At 44.2% G+C, this 20,493-nt stretch overlaps 1 protein-coding gene across 10 annotated transcripts in view; it reads left to right on the top strand.

Annotated features, from left to right (window-relative positions):
* Window positions 1-1,138: 1,138 nt before the first annotated feature.
* NTAQ1 (N-terminal glutamine amidase 1) overlaps window positions 1,139-20,493 on the top strand; it is a 33,244-nt gene continuing 13,889 nt past the window's right edge. For 2 of the 10 annotated variants that reach the window (XR_007126715.1, XR_007126714.1), the window contains exons 1-6: window positions 1,140-1,444; window positions 6,556-6,655; window positions 7,614-7,664; window positions 11,562-11,710; window positions 12,603-12,727; window positions 19,905-20,015. Coding sequence is in view for 4 of the 10 variants with exons in the window: in XM_047726517.1 (XP_047582473.1) it covers window positions 1,356-1,444; window positions 6,556-6,655; window positions 7,614-7,664; window positions 11,562-11,710; window positions 12,603-12,727; window positions 18,901-19,010 (624 nt within the window). In the remaining 6 variants the exon portion in view is untranslated. Of the gene's footprint in view, window positions 1,445-6,555; window positions 6,656-7,613; window positions 7,665-11,561; window positions 11,711-12,602; window positions 12,728-16,981; window positions 17,617-18,900; window positions 19,594-19,904; window positions 20,016-20,493 lie in introns of those variants that run through there. The other 8 variants (XR_007126719.1, XR_007126718.1, XR_007126716.1 and 5 more) reach the window with 7 other exon arrangements.

The following is a 20,493-nucleotide window of genomic DNA, read 5'->3' as shown; positions in this document are numbered from 1 at the left end:
TGCCCACTTTGAAGGAGAAATGCATAAAGGATTTCCGTTAATTATCACAGAGCCTATACTGAAGTGTGTGTCAGAGCTGAGAGGCAAGAAATGATAATGCATTGACGACACAAGGACTTAGGCTTGAAGTCTTTAGGATTTGAGGAGGTGCTTTCAAACCCCCGATTGCAGATGGCCTATAAACCAACTAAGAATTTCAGTTTTCATAATGGGAAGTACCCTGATCAGTTATGTATATTCATTACAAATATAAAGCAGTTCAGAAGGCTAATAGGTATGAAGTGAAAGTCCTTCATACCATTCCTTCGTCAGAGATAAACAGTTTTAATTATTTGGTTGCTTCCTTCCAGACTGCTGGCAATTAAATACATGACTAACACAAAATGGATGCCTTGCGGATTCTTCTTGAACTTTTAAAAACTTACTCTACCAAGGAATCACTCTATCTTTCTGAGTCGACACACACAAATCTATAAGACATGTTACAACACGGTGAGATTTGGGGTTGCTATCCCTCTCTAAAACCGCCCCATGCCCCCTTTCCCCCTGGGTTCCCGCGGGCTCGAGGATAAAACTGCTAAAGCTTCGTTTTTCACATACAAGATTCTCTCATTTCACTTGCACAAATCGAGTCTTCCGCGTCCCGTCTGGGTCCTCCACAGCCAGCAACCCCTAGCCCGGCTTTGAAGAGGGTCTCAGGCGCCTCCGGGAGACTACCGAAGCGCCGTCAGGGTCGAACGGTTTACCAACCCCAAGCGCTCCCAGGCCTCCTTCAAGCCACCTGCGGGCGACCTCTGACCTCCGCACTCTGACCCCATCCACGGCGTCACGGCCACCCTGAGCATGCCCGGGCCCCGCCCCAGCACACCGAGCTCCGGGGCACGGCCCCGTACTGGCTTCACCCACCTGCCCGGGCCCCGCCTACCCGGAATCATTCAAGCCCCCCGTCCCAGGCTCCGCCCACTGGGAGTCCTCACGGCTCAACGCTACCCCCCCCCCACCCCGGGGTCCGCCCACTTCGCCCTGGCTCCACCCTCCCGGAACAGGCTCCGCGCTTCCCTCCCCGGCTCCGCCCACCAGAATCTGCAAAACCCGCGCAGCCTCTGGCTCCATCCACCCGGAACTTGCGCCTCCCTCCCGGGCTCTGCGCGCCCGGAACCTGCGTCGCTCGCTCCCCCCAGACTCCGCCTACCCCGTCCCTGGCTCCACCACCCGGGAACTGCACCAGCTGCCCCGGGCTCCGCCCCGAGGACCTGTGTGGCCCTCCGAGCGCCGGCTCCTCCCCCGAAGCTTGCCCGCGGGACTGGTCCAGTCGCTTCGCCTCAGGCCCCTGCCCTGGCCCAAGCGAGCCCGCCATGGAGGGGGATGTGCCCGCCGCTGCAGCCGCCCGCTACCAGCCGGCCAGCCCCCCGCGGGACGCCTGTGTCTACAACAGCTGCTACTGGTGAGGGGGCGCGGGCGCAGCCCCCCGCATCTCCCTGGCGCACTAGGTCTCGGCGTCGCTGCCGGGCCCCGCCTCCTCTCGGCCCCTCCCTGGGGGCGCTTTGGGCCTCGACTGGCGGGTTTTCCCGCTTGGGGGATGAGGGAGCGGGAATGGCAGCCCTGGTCTCTGGAGTGGAGTGTAGGCATTTGGAGAAGGGGGAGGTGCGGAATTCCCACGAATGGTAGGGTCGGTGCTCCATTACTGATGCCCAGCGTTTTTCGCGTTTTTCGCTTGGACATTTCTCAGCAGATCTCAGTGCTTGGGGGCCAGGAAGGGGAGGCAAAGGGTGGAACGCGGTGAAGCTTTGCAGATTACTGAAGCTTTTGTGGTTTCACACTGGTGGGAAGGTCGTTTTAATTTTGGAAGAGAATGGAGGAACGGAGATTTTGCAGTAACTTTCCCAAGGTCATCAGCTAACAGCGACCAGGAATCCAGTTCAGGCCTTCTGGTACCAGAAACCATGATCTGAACCACCATGTTGTTGTTATCATACCCATTACATTTACGTAGAACTTGCTGTATGCCAAACATTGTTCTGATTCGCTCGTGTAAACTAATTCATTTGAGGCCCACAGTAACCCTACCAGGTAGGTACTTTTGTTATCCCCGTTTTTAAAGATGAGAACACTGAAGCACAGAGGGGTGCAACTAATTTGCCTAAGGCCACATATCTTGTGAATGAAGAAATGGGGATTTACTTGTAGAGTTGACTCTGGAGTCCACACACTCTACACCTGTAGCAGGCCACCTGTGTGGCTGAATCACCCCTCCTACCTTAGTCTTTTTCACTCCCACACCTGAGTAATGACTTTCTTCCCAACCTTTAGCTGGTCATCAAACCAGTGTCACCAAGAAGTTAACATTTGTTCAGCTCTGACTGACTACAAGTCAGGGCCAGTGTCAGTGTTTTCATCCATGACTTGGAGATAGGTTCTATCATTAACCTCATTTTACTAATGAAAAGAGGGAGCCAGGGAGAGGCTGTGTCCCAAGATCAAACATCTAGCAAGAGGTGATGCACTATGGAACTTCCATAGTGCAGGAGTGTATGTTCTTAATGACTACACTTTATTTCTGCCTTACCTCTCATCTAAATTCCTTTAGTTCTCGTCTATAGTGTCCATTCATTGTTTTATTTATTTATTCATTAGATAAATGTTTATGAGGCACTTGGACTGTGATGCACAGCTGTAGGGATTTTGGGATATAGGGCAGGGTAGACAAATTTCCTAGTAAGATCTCATGGTTCATATGTTTTGGTTCAGGGAAAGCAGGCAAAACCAAGTAAACCATGTTTGGTGTTAAGTACTATGAGAAAATAAAGCAAGGTAAGGATGGTGACTCACTATTTAATCATGGATATTTAAGGAAGGCATTGTTGATAAAGTGGTATTTGCGCAGAGATCTGAAGAAAAAAAGGGTGGGAGCTTTGTGGATATTGGAGGAAAATCATTCTAGATAGGAGAGTAGTGGTGCAAAGACTCAGAAGGAAGCGTGCAGGAGTTCCAGAAACAAGGTTGCTGGCACAGCTAGAGTGCAGTCATCTGGTGGAAGAATGGTAGAGAATGGACGTCTCTTCAATAGATGGTCTCCTTTAAGTTCCTTCAGCCATGGGCCAGGCCCTCCTTGGCTGGCAGGGGCCTGTTCTAGTCCTTCCTTAGAGGCCTCTGCCGCGATCTCCCCTATCCCCTTGGGTCCTGAACCTTAGCTGGCTTCACACTGCTGAAAGCTGTTCTAAATTCTGATGAGCCTTACAATCACCTGGAGGCTTATAAAGCCAGCAGATCTTAGGGTCCCACTCCAGAGAGTCTGGAGGTGTGGACGGTACCGTGGAGGAGTCTTAGGCTCGTCCATTGATCACACTTTCAGGAATGCAGTCGAGGAGTCTTAGGCTCGTCCATTGATCACACTTTCAGGAATACAGTCATAGACCGTAAAGTCTGTCTCCTGAGCATAGCAAGTCATTTCAGATCTGGTCACCGTGTGTTTTTCCAGTCTCATTTCGAACCTGCCTTCTACGCTGGAACCCAGGGTTTCTCAGCTGTAGATCTTTATTGACATTTTAAGCATGCTAATGTGGTGGGGGGCCTCCCAGGTATTGTAGGGCATGTAGTGGCATCCCTGCCCCCTACTCAACTAGATGCCTGTAGCCTCCTCACCCAATTTGTGACAACCAAAAATGTCACCAGTAGCGCCAAATGTTCCCTGGGGGACAAAGTCGCCTTTAGTTGAAGACCAGTATTCTGCCCTGTCCTAACCTATCAGGTAGGCACACCTTACTGTGCTTGCCCTCACAGCTTCATATGATGGGAAATCAATGCCTCCTGTCTGCTGCTTTCAGCTTCTGTCAGTTGTTACCTATTTAGAACCAGCTGAATGATAATAGCAGTAACCAGTATTTCTGTGTGGCATAGGTGGTTGGTGGGGCACGTCTGATTCTCTTGTAATTGTTTTGTACTCTTCTGATGTTGGTTGAGCACCCGCTGTGTGTCAGGGATCCTTCCCTTCTGCATGCTTCTCTGACCTCAGCCCATCAGCAGGAACCCTTGCACAATCTTGACCTGAATGCTGCTTTGTTAGTCTTTCTGCTACAAAATAATCAACCAGTAGGTTGGAACATAATTATTATAATCTCCCCCCACCCTCATTTTAAAGAGGTTCTAGAACTCACACCAAATCTGGGTTCTTTTTATTCCCAGCAGTAACTCCCTGCATTTCTAAGAATAAACCCTTCATCTCCTTTTTAGGCATGGAGCCCAGCATAGGGCTTGAACTCTGGATCCTGAGATCAAGACCTACGCTGGGATCAAGAGTTGGATGCTTAACTGAGTCACCCCGGTGCCCCAAGGCCCCCTTTTTTAAACATCAAATGTTTCTTGAGATCCTTCTACATGATATTAATTGTACTCTTGAAAAAAAAATTGATAAAAAAGGACTACAGATTCAGTAACTCCTATATTTAAAAATTTTTTTCTCTTTGTAACATTCATACACACTTGAAAAATAATAGACAAACTTTGTCCATTCACATATGTATTCAGCTTGCCACAGTACTTGTGGTACACATGGATTCTCAGACTGTTCTTGTTAATTCTTTGCTCATCCTTGGGACTGGGAGGGGGAAGAAACCAGGAGAAACCACTGACCTCTACCTCCTCTATCTTCCCATGTCTCTCAAAATTAATGACTCTCTCTTCTATGCATCTTTTATGACCTTCTATGATGCTTGCTTATTTATGGATCTGTGTGTCTCCTCTCATTGTCTGTGAGCGCTCATTTATCATTACATCCTTCAAGCACTTAGCATAGTGCTTTTATATCACAGGCTCTTGAAGATGTCTGTGATCAACTCCAGAATGTCTACAGGCTGGACAGACAAGTGTCTTCTGATAACTTGGTCTTAGAACATCCAGATTTTGGGGCGCCTGAGTGACTCAGTTAAGTGTCTGCCTTCGGCACAGGTCATGATCTCCAGGTCCTGGAATCTAGCCCTGCATCCAGCCTGCTTTTCCCTCTCTCTTTGCCTGCAGCTTTCCCTGCTTGTGCTCTCTCTCTCTCTCAAGTAAATAAATCTTTTAAAACAAAGAACATCCAGGTTTAAAAAAAAATTAGCTAACACATATTTTATATCATAATGAAACAGTTCCTTTTTGTTACTCCCTACTGCATATCCAATGGAAGTAGTCAGTCGCAGTCTTCTGTTATTACCTCTACCGCTACTTTTTCTGTAAGATTTCTTTTTTTTTTTAAAGATTTTATTTATTTGACGGAGAGAGAGAGAGCACAAGCAGGCAGAGAGGCAGGCAGAGAGAGAGGGGGAGAAGCAGGCTCCCTGCTGAGCAGAGAGCCCGATGTGGGGCTCGATCCCAGGACCCTGAGATCATGACCTGAGCCGAAGGCAGAGGCTTAACCCACTGAACCACCCAGGCGCCCCTTCTGTAAGATTTCTTAGGCATTTTAGAGATCACAGGAAAAATATACACTTCGCTTCAGTACTTTAAGTGTACTCGTATGGAACATTTAGGCAGGTAGACAAGGTCAAATCCGTGCATTGAAAGTGTGTCTCCATAAATTGGTGGTAGTTCTTAGTGCCAGGCGCACCTTACTTCATCTTCAGGTAACGTGGTTTAGATGTTTGGAAATTAGGCTTTGGCAGATTGAGTCGAGTATGAGCAGAGTGTTGCTGTGGCTCATTTTGAACGAAGGTTCAGTGTTGGCTCATCAGAAAAAGATAAGAATCCCAAGCTGAGCTGTGAATATTCGCTGCCGGCAATGACTGTGCCTGTGTGGGAGTGTGCCTTTGGCCTCCAGCGTGGCTGGGTTTGATGCGCTGGGCATTGCTTTACTTAGGTGGTTCTGTCTACTGCTTTACATATCTAAACGCCTGTCATAGAGGAAAGGAGATTGATCTGGGGCAGAAGTATAGGAAGATGGATTTCAGTTCAGCCTGAGAAAGGACTTCCTAAAAATCAGGACCTCTTGTATCAGAGGGATGCAGGGAATCCTACTCACAGAGTCTCCCTCCGAAAGAATTCCTTGGCATATCATGTAACTGTGCCCCGGGCCTTTCCAGCCAGAAGCCCTCCTCCCCAACACACTCATCTTGCCCCTTTGCTAAGGGGAGCAGTGAACCAATATTAACTAAGATTTATCAAGTTTTTATAATACGGTATGATTATATCCATTTTACATATGAGAAAAGCAGATACGCACTTCAAGATGTTCAAAGCTTCTTACCTCATAAGTGGCTGAGTTGGAATTCCAGCTGTATCTCAAGTCCCTGGATCCAAAGCTTGTGGAGTATTGATGTAGCATATTATCAGCTATAAAATGCCTCTCTTTGCGAGCACTGCTGGGGCAGGTAGCGAGCACTCTGGAGAAAGGTTGGCACATGGTATAAATTGGGTCACACCTTGTTGGGGGATGTTTTAGAGGAGGGTCATACATCCATCAGTTATTGGATGAGGTGGTGTTTAAAGTCTCTTCCAACTTTTTTATGTCTTCATCAGTCTTCTGTTCAAGTTTGAAAGACCCATTGCTTAATTGTATTGATTAAACTTATTTTATTTCAGTGAAGAAAATATTTGGAAGCTCTGTGAATACATCAAAAATCATGACCAGTATCCTTTAGAAGAGTGTTATGCTGTCTTCATATCTAATGAGAGGAAGATGGTAAGTGGTGAGTGATTGTAGAAAGAGAACAAGAGATTTAGGGTGACAATAGGAACTAAATATAGTATGGGTTACACGGCCCCAAAATGTGCTTTATAAAATACAGGAACATTTTAAAATTTATTTCTGAATGAGATTTTTTTTTTTTTTTACCCCTTTCAGGGCATAGTTGAGTTAGAAAAGTTTAGTCCCTTATTTGTAGGTCAAGAAATAGATGATGGTCTGCACAAATTAAGTCCCTTCTCTTTAGGTATGAAGTTAGAGCTTTTTAAATTGCTTAGGCTAGAGCCACATTCTTTCAGGTTTGAAGTAAAGATGTTTTTGTCTCTGAAGTTTAAATAGAATTATGGTAAACTGACATGAAGTATTAAAAAGGCAAGCCCTTAAAAAAAAAAGTAACTTAAAAAAGCAAGCCCTTAGAAAAAGTAAGCCCTTAATATTTTATAAAGCACTTAAAAATATTTAAAGATTTATATTTTTAAGTAATCCTTACACTCATTGCGGGGCTTGAACTCACAACCCTGAGATCAAGAATCACACATGCCTGCCAAAGGAACCATCCTGGCACCCCCCCGTGAAGCACTTTTGTAAACATCATCTCATTTGATGCTAATGGAAACACAGTAAAGTAGGCAGGGTTCAGACAACTATCTCCATTTTATAGATGAGGAAATAGAGGCTCAGGGAGGTCCCACGAATAATGTGGGAAAGCAAGACTTGAACCTGCCAGGCCTTCTGATTCCCTTTTGAGGTCTCTTTCTACTCTCCAAAGAACATCAGATAATTAATTTTTGCATTTTCATTGTTACGAACACTTGGAAGGATTTAGATTTCTTCTTCATTCACCTTGATAGTTGGTTGCTTAGAAATATTTTATATTTTTTTTACCTATTACTTTAAAGAATTTAGTAGTGGTGTAACTGAAGTCTTGGTTTACGAAATTGATTGTATTTTGTAGATACCTATTTGGAAACAACAGGCAAGACCTGGAGATGGACCTGTGATCTGGGTAAGATGAGCAATACAGATAACTTTTGGTGCGTTAGTACTTGTAATTCCCAAGCTGTCTCTGTGTTTCGGTAAAGCAGAAATGATGGCGCAGTAGAGAAAGGCTGTGATAATTATTGATAATTGACCTCTTGGGAATAGATTTTATTTTGTCTAAGGTAGTACTTACAGATATGTTTTTATTTAATTTTATTATTCTAGGAAAGACTTTATTTTTTTAATTATTATTTTTTTTCTTTTAGTGAGCTCTACACCCAATGTGGGTCTTGAACTCACGACCCAGAATCAAGAGTTACGTGCTCTACAGACTGATCCAGCCAGGTGCCCCATATAGGAAATATTTTAAATAGCTGATGTGGCAGATGTGTTTGTGATCTAGGTTGTTACCCATTTAACCTACTGGAAGGAACTTTGGCCATATCTGGTCCAGCTGTACATTCGATTATCTGGATATCATGTTAAAAGTATAGGTTTCTGACTTAGTTGATATAGAGAAGGGTTCAGGAGTTAGTGTTCTTTGCAGACTCCTGAGTCACCATGACTAACATTTGAAAAACCCGGATCTACTCCAGCTCTTCTGTTTTTCAGGTGAAGAAACAAGCCAATGGGGGCCTGAGTGGCTCAGTGGGTTAAGCCTCTGCCTTCGGCTCAGGTCATGATCTCAGGGTCCTGGGATTGAGCCCCGCATCGGGCTCTCTGCTCAGCAGGGAGCCTGCTTCCCCCTCTCTCTCTCTCTGCCTGCCTCTCTGCCTACCTGTGATCTCTGTCAAATAAATAAAAAAATCTTTAAAAACAAAGCAAAACAAAACAAAAAAAACAAGCCCAGAAGACAGAGTGAGAAGCTCAAAGTTATCTAGCTGATCCTTTCCAGTACACATCTATGTGTTGCCTTAACCTGTCCCTCTGAAGAATTGTTTATGCTAATAACATGAAGTAAAGTAAAAGAAAAACTCCATTTGTGATAATGTAGCAAGCATCTTATTTCTGATACTTATTTAAAATAAGTTATCATTTGAATTGGTTTCATTCATTTATTTAACCTATATTTAAATAGACTAAAATCCCTGGTCTCACAGAGCACATGTTCTTGCTTCCTTTACCAACAGGTGTTTTGCTGTGCTAATATTAAAGCCCAAATCCAGTTTTGGGGTTAAGTCCCAGTCCTCCCAGTGGTGGCCCTATGAACTGGACATGTTATTTACCTTCTTTCTTCAGTGTCCTCCTCTGGCCAGTAGTGTTGCGAGTCTTTTTAAAAATTTTTTATTTTTTAAGATTTTATTTATTTATTTGATGGACAGAGATCACAAGTAGGCAGAGGCAGGCAGAGAGAGAGGGGGAAGCAGGCTCCCTGCTGAGTAGAGACCCCAATTTGGGGCTCGATCCCAGGACCCTGGGATCATGACCTGAGCCAAAGGCAGAGGCTTTAACCCACTGAGCCACCTGGGTGCAGCTGGTGTTTCGAGTCTTAAGTTAGATAACCTGTGAGAGACATTGTCCTGGTACCTGGTTCTGGTGCTCAAGCCTTTCTTCTTAGCAACAATAGCTACGTAACCCTTGTTGCAGACTGTCCACGTGCCCTGGAAGTCATCCCTGTGGCCGAGCCACTCAGCTGACTTTGAGTCATGGTCTGTCTTCTTGGTTTAGAGAAACTTGCAGGGAAAGGACCTGTGGTTATGTCCCTCTTACACAGCGTCTCATGGCAGCCCAGAATAACTCCTGTTATGGTAAGGCCTCCCATACCTGCCGGCAAATGTATCTTTGCCTCGCTGCTGTCCTGTTATAGGAAATGGTACCTTGAGTGGAGAGAGACACCTAGTCCCAAGAAGCTGATCGCCTTCTAGGTGGGTTTCCCTCCCCCTAGCCCAGTTTGGTTTTGTCCCGGCATCTGGGTAGGCGCTGAACCCCACTCCGAGAGTGAGGCTGCTTCTGGGTCCGTATTCCTTGACTACCCATCTGTGCTATAAAGGCCACTTGGAGTTGAGGCCTGCTTTCCCTTTCCTTAATGGTCCCAGCAACAGTCTGTGGTAACCAACACTATGCTTATCTCCAGTTTATAAATGAGGAAGCTCAGGCTAGAAGGGACAGGCCGGAGGTTTGACCTGAGGGCCCTCACTTGAAGCCACCTGCTCTTTGCCGCCGTCCCACTGCCCTCAGCATTTGACAGTTTCCCCCTTTCTGCTCCTCGAGCTCCTGGAGGGTCAGGACTTTCCTTTCTCATCTTTGCATCTTTATTTCAGCTACACAGTTTCTCACAAACAATAGAGAGTGTGCACTTCAAAGCCACTGGAATAGGAGTAGAGGATGTCAAGCGGAAACAGATTTTGGATAAGGCAGGGACTGGCTGTGGTAGGAAGTGGGAGACTCCTGGAGAGAAAGCCAGCCCACAGGGGATGGCAGTGGGGAGAGAGGAGGAAAGCTTGCTGCGGAAGGACAGGACTAGTACGGACACAGCCAGTAGAAGGGGGGTTGCTCGTCCATTATTTATCTGGAGGGTAGCATGCATTAAGGGGAGTGCAGGGCGTAAGCATCCATTTCTGAGGCTGTTGCTGCCTTATGAAGATAGCATTGGAGCCAGCGCAGGCTCTTTTGGCTTTGATGGCAGAGCATTTCCAGTCTCAATTAATCACCTTCCCCTCATCATGGGGTCAATGAACAACGTCCGAGAAAGTGCTTTGTAAGCCCTGATGTCCTGGAAATAGAAGGTAGTGGTACTAATGCCACACTCATGTGATTGAGCCTTTCATCTCCCAGTCTTGTTCTCTGGGAGGCGCCTTCATAACTACCCCCCTGCCCCCACCGGCCCTTCCAGCTGGTAGCTGGTGCTGGGCAGTGCCCAGCGTCGGGGACTCAGTGATGCCTCACAGCCGAGCTGCACAGGAGAAGTTGTCTTCATCTTTCCTCCTTAATGGCTACAGATGGGGGTTGGCCGATTTAACAACAACATTTTAAAGTTCTTTCACATTCCAGGCTAGCCCAAGCAATCCCCTTGGTTAATACTTTGGAGGATATCCTTGCATAGCTTTTCCTTTGTATTCATATGCATGCGTGTGTACTTTGGAATGCATGTGTGTCTTTATACACACATAGCTTTTTAAAATTTTTATTTTTATTTATTTTTTTAAACAATTTCTTTCTGTTTTTATTTACTTATTTTTTAAAGATTTTATTCATTTATTTGACAGAGATCACAAGTAGGCAGAGAGGGGGAAGCAGGCTCCCCACCAAGCAGGGAGCCCGATGGAGGGCTCGATCCCAGGACCCTGGAATCATGACCTGAGCCGAAGGCAGAGGCTTTAGCCCACTGAGCCACCCAGGCGCCCCGACACATAGCTTTTAAAAAAAAATTTTTTTTTTTTTTTTTAAGATTTTGTTTATTTGACAGACAGAGATCACAAGTAGGCAGAGAGGCAGGCAGAGAGAGGAGGACGGAAGCAGGCTCCCTGCTGAGCAGAGAGCCCAATTCGGGGCTCGATCCCAGGACGCTGGGATCATGACCTGAGCCGAAGGCAGAAGCTTTAGCCCACTGAGCCACCCAGGCGCCCCCACACATAGCTTTTAAAAAAATAATACATAGGGGTGCCTATATATGTATATGTATATATAGACCTTTACATGTGTAGGGCCTCTAGGATGGGTTCCTAGAGGTAAAATTGTTAGGTCAAAGAGTATATAGTTAATGTATATGAACATTTCCACTACCTACTTAAGTGTTCTCTGTGACTGGACATTTAGTCCTTTTTTAGGGTTTTTGTGTTTGCTTTGTTTTATTTTGCTGTTTTAGGAAGTGTTGTACTGGTCTTTTTATTCATTGTTAATGATTATATATGCATTATTGCTATGACCTTGGAATTCACCATCATGAAGTAACTTGGTTAACTTCAGCAACTTTTACTTCTAGGATTACCATGTTGTCCTGCTTCATGTTTCAAGTGGAGGACAGAGCTTCATTTATGATCTTGACACTGTGCTGCCATTTCCCTGTCCTTTTGACACTTATGTGGAAGATGCCTTTAAGTCTGATGAGGACATCCATCCACAGTTCAGAAGGTGAGGAGATTCAGGATGGGTTTACCTTCTTTCTGAAGTTAGACCTTGATAGTTGTATGGAGAGTTTGTGTGAGTATGTATGTATGTGATTTTCTGGGTTTCTTTTTGGCATTTGTTTTGCAAAGATCACTTGATTTGGCATCACCATTGAGTTGATATTTGAAAATGATGTGTGCTGTACAAAAGATTCAAAATGTTTTGAAGTTTTAAAAGTTGTCCAGCATAGGGGCGCCTGGGTGGCTCAGTGGGTTAAGCCTCTGCCTTCGGCTCAGGTCATGATCCCAGGGTCCTGGGATTGAGCCCCGCATCGGGCTCTCTGCTCAGCAGGGAGCCTGCTTTCCCCTCCCTCTCTGCCTGCCTCTCTGCCTATTTGTGATCTGTCTGTCAAATAAATAAATCTTTAAAAAAAAGAAAGAAAGAAAGAAACAAATACATATTTAAAAGTTGTCCAACATATAAAAGGTCGGCATTCTTTAAAAAATGGGTGTGATGAGATCCCAAACATTTTCTGAAAGCCATTTTGGGGATTTCTCTCATCCACGTGTATGTGGGTGGGTGAGTGGGTGGGTGGGGTGTGGCCTTAATGATGAGAAAATTGAGAGGTCTGTGATGGCAACACCTGAACTCATGTTGCCCTTTACTCCTGATCACAATTGAGTAAATCAAGGCCCCTGGACATATTTCTGTGCCTGTGTAGTTTTGGATTTCAGCTGATCTTTCTCATGGCTCCTTTAACATGTGATAAAACTACATAGATATTTGTGTATTACTGATCGTACAAAAATGCCTGGGTACTTCTGTGTGTGTCCTAGATAATGAGGCTGTATAAAAATCGACTGGATATTTCGCTGTGAAACCTTCCTAATGTATACGAATGTTGCTTTATCTGCAGGAAATTTAGAGTGATCCGTGCAGATTCATATTTGAAGAACTTCGCTTCTGACCGATCTCACATGAAAGATTCCAGTGGGAACTGGAGGGAACCTCCTCCTTCGTACCCCTGCATTGAAACTGGAGGTGAGCCAGAGGTGCCTTCTCCGGGAGGTTTCTGACCACCGTGCAGATCAGCATTGCCCCTTAACCAGGGACAAAAATTTTGTGTTACTCTTTGTATGACACTCCCTGAGTTGTAAGAAGGTCAGAGGGGGCACAGATGTGTGTGTTTATTAGGTTCAGGAGTTGAGGCCCAGAGAGCAGGACTGGAAATTGTATGAGCTCGCAGAAAGGGGAGGTGCTCAGGAGCAGAACCACGAGACTTGCACACCGCTAGCGTGCTGGGTGTGCCTACTGCCAGGACACTGGGCTTCAGGAGGTCTGCGTGCTTGGGTCATTTAACAGTGGGACAAGTAGAATCTTGCCGTGGTGGGGTTTCACGTTAAGGCGAAAGTCCCTAGGCATCCTTGCGTGATGTGAAATGTCATTTTCCTGGCTCTGTGATAAAATCTGCATTAGAAGAAAGTGAGAGCTGGCAGGTTTTATTGTACCACTCATCACATTTATGTGCTTTTAGGCAGCCGTCCAATTAATAATTTTCTGAGAGTTAAGTAGATAAAGAGTTCTTCACCCTATTACTATTGTTTGCCATTCACAGGAGCTTGAAACGTTATTGATGTTGGTACGTAATTTACAACGTTTGCCATTTCTGGGTGGGGTCATCCCGTCCCAGGGATGAGACCTTCTGCGTGCAGGTTGCTCTCTAAGCTATACAACACACCAGAAAAATAGGACAGTGGCATCCGGAGTTGAGCAAGGAAGAAAGTAAATCTGTTTGGTGTATTTGAACACTGAAAGAGGATTCAAATGGATTTTTGAGGCTCTCTGTGAAAAGCTCTCTCTCAGGATTTTAAACATTTATACTGGAATTGCTTTTGGGTCTGCCAACCTGCTTGCTTGCTAGCCTCAGCATTAGAACTGGGACAGCTCCTAGGTTAGGAGGGGGTGTCATAGATCTTCCTTTTAGTCTCAGGCAAGCTGCCATATATGGTGTGGCCTGGGACAGTGTGCCTTCTGCCACCGCCCTCCCCCTTTTCTCTTCAGACATGAGGCCCCAAGGCAGAGCCTAGAATGTAGCAAGCACTCAGTAAACACCAGCCTGTCAGCCCGGATCCTCTCTGAGTCATTCCTTTCAGTTTTGATGACTACTGCCCAGTAGGTGCTATTTTGTGTCAGGCTTTGATGCCGGCCGCTTTACATAGTCGTTTAATAGAATTTTCCCCACAGCTCAGGCAGGCTTTATTTTCCACATTTGGTGGATGCATAAAGTGAGGGGCATGGAGGTTACACCCTTGGCCTCGGGTGCACAGCCAGGCAGGATGAGCGGGTGGCCTGGTGCAGGCGGTTTCTGCCTTGTGTGTGCTTAGTTCATCAGGGACCTCCTGAACTTGAGATTGAAACTGAAAGGAATCTGCTCTGAAGTGTGGGGCGAACATATGGGTTTCCCACGTCCGAATGTGACCACACTGTAACGTCCTCTCATGTGGTGAACTCAGTACTTCAAATCCTGTGTTTGTCAAAGGATTATATTTGAAGTTAGGATAAGGAAGAATTACTTTTAGCTGATAAGTAGTGTTTTATAAAAAAAAAAATGAAGGTTAAAAAAGAAAAAAATGGTTCAAGGAAAATACTGACCCTTAATGCCTGTTTCAGGTACTTTAATAGCACTTCCCTGCGTCCCCCGCACTCTGTGGTGGGATTGACTCTTAGGGCTTGAATTGAGTGTATTTGGTATGTTGACTGTTAGGATTATATGATTAATAATTTTGGTGGCCATATGTCTGCAAGACCATTCTTTGGTTCAGCATTTAGTGTCGCCCCCCCCCCGGGGCCATGGGAAGGAAACCGAAATTTATAATCGTATCACCTTGTCCTGAAGAGTTAGATCCAGCACTGGTCACTGATGGCTCAGTTTTCAAAGACATTTCCTAAGTCTTGGGCTGAACTGTAGAGCACACCAAATTTCCCCCTCTCTTTTCTGAGTCCTTTCCTGCCTTTTGTCTGCATATACCTCCCATTCTCTTGCTTCCTATAGCAACAGTGGTTTATTTGAACCAAGCTGGAGGACCAGTAGTGTTAGGTGAACAGAAATGTTACAGTCCCCCGTGGGCGAGGTTAGAAGAGACAGATATTTATTTGTTATACCTTGATCTCTCTAAAATAATTTTTATTTATATTTTGTTTTTAATACATTGATCTTTTTACATGATGAATGACTGCAGATAGTAATCATTTTTTATTTAGTTATGTTAAGTCTTAGAAAACAAAAGAGAAAAGGGGGGATGCCTTAGAAAACAAATGCTATATTTCAAAAGTTGAGATTTCTTTTTAAAGGCATTGTTAAAAATTTTCGCAAGCCTGCTGGCCTCTGCGGAGTCTGGCCCCTGACCAGGTCAGAGGGAACTCCCACCCCATCTTTCCTGGTAGGTGCCTGTCTTCCCTTTATTTCTGGTTAGATGGGGATCTGGCATTCCCAGCTCTCTGATGACTTCAATAAAAGTTCTGTGTCTGCTGAGTATCTAGCTTTTGTGTTAGAAGGGTGTTAGCAACTCTGTTTCTAGTTTTCTGCATCCTCAGTGCTTATGTTCATTTTCGAAAGATACAGTTGTGGGGTCGCATGTACTAGTCCTACATGTTTTTGCTTTCAGTTGTTTAAAGCAACCTCTCTCTTGTTTTCTGCTCGCCTGGGCTCTGATCTTCTTTTGTTACGCTGCGTGTTTTCCCCTCCCAGTATTTTTAAAGGTTTTTTTTTTTCTTTGTCACTAGTTTTTAGCATTTTGATTATGATGGACTGTAGTGTAGTTTCCTTTAAGTTTACTCCACTCGAGGTTTGTTAAGATCCCGAGATTGGTGGATTTATAGCGTTCATCCAATTTGAAAACTATGGCTGTTATTTCCTTGCACATTTTTCCTTTTCTTTTTTTTTTAGATTCTATTTATTTATTTGAGGTGGAGTGAGAGTGAGAGAGAGCGAGCACAAGCACGGGGAGTGGCAGGCAAAGAGAGAAGCAGACCTCCTGCAGAGTTGGGAGCCCATTGCAGGGTTCGATCCCAGGACTCCGGGATCATGATCTGAGCTGAAGGCGGACGCTTAACCGACTGAGCCACCCAGGCGCACCTGCTTGCACATTTTTTTCTGAACCACCCACCCTCCTTTAAATTCTTTTTTTTTTTTTTTTAATTTTTAAAAAATTTATTTGCCAGAGAGAGATCGCAAGTAGGCAGAGAGGCAGGCAGAGAGAGAGAGGGGGAAGCAGTTCCCTGCTGAGCAGAGAGCCCGATGTGGGGCTTGATCCCAGGACCCTGGGATCATGACCTGAGCTGAAGGCAGAGGCTTTAACCCGCTGAGCCATGCAGGTGCCCCCCTCCCTTAAATTCTTGTTCTTCAGCTACACATGTGTTAGATGGCTTGGTATTATTCCTGTAGGTCAGTGATGTTCTCTTTTTTCTTTGGACTTTTTCTCTACATGCTTCGTTTGGAATAATTCCTCTATTTTGGCTCTAAATTCGTTGCTCTTGTCTTCTGCATTCACGAATTTGTTGTTAATCTCATACAGCACACTTTTTTTTTCCATTTTACATATTTTATTTTTTCATGTCTAGAAATTCCATTTTGGATTGATTTAATATCTTTTGTTTCTCTCTCTTTTCATCATGCTCATGTTTTTCTTTACCCTTTTTGAACATATGGGACATGTTTTTAATAGCTGCTCCTTGTCTGCTGGTTCCATTATTTCTGTCATTTTGGTCCATTTCTGTTGATTGATTTCTCCCCTGGTTTTGGGTCATATTTTCCTGTTTCTTTGTGTGATTTGTAAAATTTGGTTGGAGGCTGGACTTTGAATTCATGCTGTCAGTTGCTGGGTCTTGAGGTCTTTTTTAAAAACAGTGTTGGCATGCAGTTACGATACTGGGAGTCAGCTGGGTCCTTTCCATGCTTGTTTTTAAGCTTTTTTAGCGCTGGTCCAGAGCAGCCTTTCATCTAGTGCTAATTTAGCCCCAGGGCTCTGGTGCCGCCCTTCTAAGGACTCTACAAATGCTCTGTGCCTTACAAGTTCTCTCTCCCCAGGCTGGTGGGGACTGGAAGTTCTGCCAGTTCTTAGATCGGTTACATTCCGGTGCTCCTTTCCTGGCCCTGGGAGGTCAGTCCCAGCCAAAGTCTTGGGTGTGTGTCATGGTCAGGGTGGGTGGGGAGTAGTGGGGGGGAGTCTGCTCTGCACCTCCCTCTCCTGGACCCCCTGCGTCCAGCTGCCCAGGATGTCTGTCTGCTCACCTCAGGGAGACTGCCATGCTGGGTGTGTACCCCTCTGTGTGCCGGGGTCTGAAAACTGCCCCTGAGGTCCACTGGAGGAATCCCAGGGCTCCCCTTACTTGTTTCTACTTCCTTAGGAACCCTAGGTGCGTGCTGCCTGTTGTCCCACCATCTGGAAAAGTTGCCCAATATATTTGCATGGTTTTCTGTAGGTTTACGGAGGAAGAGTAGTTTCTGTAACAATTTTTTGCTGGGCAGAAACAGCAATATGTACACACTTAAACATTTTCTTCAGTGTGGAGAATTTAAATCATATACTGAACTGGACTAAATCGTGTGTCAGATTTTCAACAGTTACCAGCTCATGGCCAGTCAATGCCCATCCACTTGCCGCCTTCTCATATTATTTTGAAGCCAGTCTCAGATACTATGTCATTTCAACTCTAAATGTTTCAGAATGGATCTCTAAAATAGAAGGCTTTCTTTAAAAAAGAAAAAAAAATGACCATTGTACCATTATTTTAGCTAAAAAAGTTAACAGTAATTCTTTAAAATCATCATCTAGCTATCTAGCCAGTGTTCACATTCACAGTTATAAAGTCATAAAGTCATCATTTAAAAAAATTTTTTTTGATTATTTATTTATTTGACAGAGAGGGAGATCACAAGTAGGCAGGCAGAGGGAGGGGTGGGGGAAGCAGGCTCCCCGCTGAGCAGGAAGCCCTACATGGGGCTTGATCCCAGGACCTGAGATCATGACCTGAGCTGAAGGCAGAGGCGCCCCAGGCGCCCCATCTTTTTTTTCTTTTGAAGATTTTATTTTTAAATAATCTGTACATCCAGAATGGTATTTGAACTCACTACCCTGCGATCAAGAGCTGTATGCTCTACCAACTGAGCCAGCCAGGCGCCCCCATATCCTCTTTTTTTATACAGTTTGTTTATTTGAATCAATGTCCTAATGAGATCCCTACATTGTATTTGGTTATGTCTCCTAAGAGTTTTTTTTAAATATATAGATTCCTTGCCCAGCTCTTTTTTTCTTATAATTTATTTGTTGAAGAAACTGGGTCCAAGAGAAGCAGTCTAGATATTGCTGATTTTATCTCTTTTGTAGCCTCTGAATTTCCTATAATTTGGCAGTTGAGTCCAATAAACTGGTAGTTTGGTTATTCGTGCATTTTGCAGAGGGCTAACCCACTGAACCACCCAGGTACCCCTTCATTTAAATTTTTGTTTTGAAATAATTTTAGACTTTTGGGGCGCCTGGATGGCTCAGTTGGTTAAGTGTCTGCCTTTGGCTCAGGTCATGATCTCAGGGTCCTGGGATCGAGCCCCGAGTCGGGCCCCCTGCTCAGCAGAGAGCCTGCTTCTCCATCTCTCTCTGACCCTCCTCCCTCGTTGTTCATTTTCTCTCTCTCTCTCTCAAAATAAAATAAAAATAATTTTAGACTTCTGAAAAATTTGCTTAAACACTAGAGCATTCCCATACCCCTTTACTCTGATTTCGCTAATGTTGAATTTTATATAACCATAATATAATAACTGAAACTAAGAAAATGATGTCCTTGACATAGAAGTATTGGTCTAGTCCTTTTGACTTGCAGACCTTACCTAAGTTTTGCAAGTTTTCCCACTAATTTCTTTTCTCTGGTTCAGAGTCTGCCCCGTGATACTACATTTAGTTGTCCTGTCTCCTCAGTCCCCTACAGTCTCTGACAGTTTTTTTTTTCCCCTTTCCTTTTATAACTTTTACAGTTTTGAAGAGTACCGGTCAGTTATTTTGTAGCATGTCCCTCAATTTGGGTTTGTTTGATGTTTCTTCATGATTAGATTGAGTTAAGCGTTCAAGAGCCCTTCTCCATTTGAATACTTTCCCCTACCTTTGGTCTTCTGGGTTGCTTTATTGTGTTTTCAATGGACATTTCTTTCATGAATTTTTTAGATTCCAAAATGAACCTGAATGATTTTATCAGTATGGATCCCGAGGTAGGATGGGGAGCTGTCTACTCCCTATCTGAATTCGTACATCGGTTTGGCAGTCAGAACTACTGAACTTGACATCTGGATGTAGAACCATGGAGAAATTCTAGGACATGATCAGTCCATCCCTTCATTGGGGACAGCAAACACTATGGTACCTTTGGCTTGGAATTATATTTTCCTCTTTTAATTCAGTTGAGTTGAAACATGGGTGAACAAAAAAGAAAATTAAAAAAAATTTTTTTGGATATGTTAGGTGAAACTTGATGTAGTGTATATTTGCTAAGATATTCCAACACTCATTTGTTAAAACATGTGATAACTTATGCCAGTAATTGCTTTTGTTATGATAGATGTGTGGACTTTGTGTTTGTTCTGGATGTTTCATTTCTCTCCAGCTACACTGTACGCTCCTTGAGGGCAAGGCTGTGGCTCATTGCTCTGTGACTCCCTCTAGTCCCTCCAAGGTGCCCAGAAAATGTTTGCTGGTGATTGTGCTGCAGCTTGAAGAGGGCTGGTACTGTGAGCTGAATCAGCAATAAGTAGTAGTCTTTTTGGACTATTATGTTCTTAAGAAAAGATTGAAGCCCTCTCAGCCTTGAGTGTTATTTGGTCTATTTATATATGTTTTTAAATAAAATTGATTGAAAAGTAATTTTGTTTTGAAGATTTTGTGTCACCCTTGATGATCGGAGATACCCAAGAATATCTCACTTGTAGATGGGAACCATTGCTTTAAAATACGTGTATCAATCTTCCTTCTTGAAGATGTTTTAGAAATTGACTTTCATCATATAATTCCAAATAAAAGATATTTGGCATTAAACTGGCATATACAGCGTTAACTCTCACACATGTCTTGACATGATTCTCCTGTAATAATGAACAGTTTCTGAAAGCAAGAATGTCCAGGCTTTTGATCTTAGATGAGTTTTCTGCTTATTGAGAAACTTTCATTTAATGTGGATCCTCTGCCTTGTGCTATGGCGGGATACCTGCAGCCGTTACTCAAGAATCAGTCAAAGGAAATGTCATATATCCGTTTGGGTCAGCTGACCAGGAGGATTCTGGGAGAAAGTGAGTGAACCTTTGGTAAGAGGAACACAAACACAACCTCTTAAGTTATTTTATAATTTAGAACTAATTATAGATCTCATACTTGCATATCTTTTTTTTTTTAAGATTTTATTTATTTATTTGACAGACAGAGATCACAAGCAGGCAGAGAGAGAAGAGGAAGCAAGCTCCCTGCTGAGCAGAGAGCCCGATGCGGGGCTCTATCCCAGGACCCTGAGATCATGACCTGAGCCGAAGGCAGAGGCTTAACCCACTAAGCCACCCAGGCACCCCTCATACTTGCATATCTTTGTTGGCTTTTAGATGGTCATTTAAAAAGCATGCAGCTAAAATGAGGAAGATAAATTTTGGCAGGCTGTACTATGGAAATGCTTTGTCTTGAGCAGAAAGTTTCAGAGGGACCAAAAGATTGTAATCTGATTTACAAACTGGATTTTTGGAGGTTTTTTTTTTTTTTTTTTTTTTTTTTTTGCCATTT

The sequence above is a fragment of the Lutra lutra genome, chromosome 4 (genome assembly GCF_902655055.1).
Source record: "Lutra lutra chromosome 4, mLutLut1.2, whole genome shotgun sequence".
Lineage (NCBI taxonomy): Eukaryota > Metazoa > Chordata > Mammalia > Carnivora > Mustelidae > Lutra > Lutra lutra.
The sequence above is the reverse complement of the archived record's forward strand: the minus strand, read 5'-3'. Positions and strand labels throughout refer to the sequence as shown.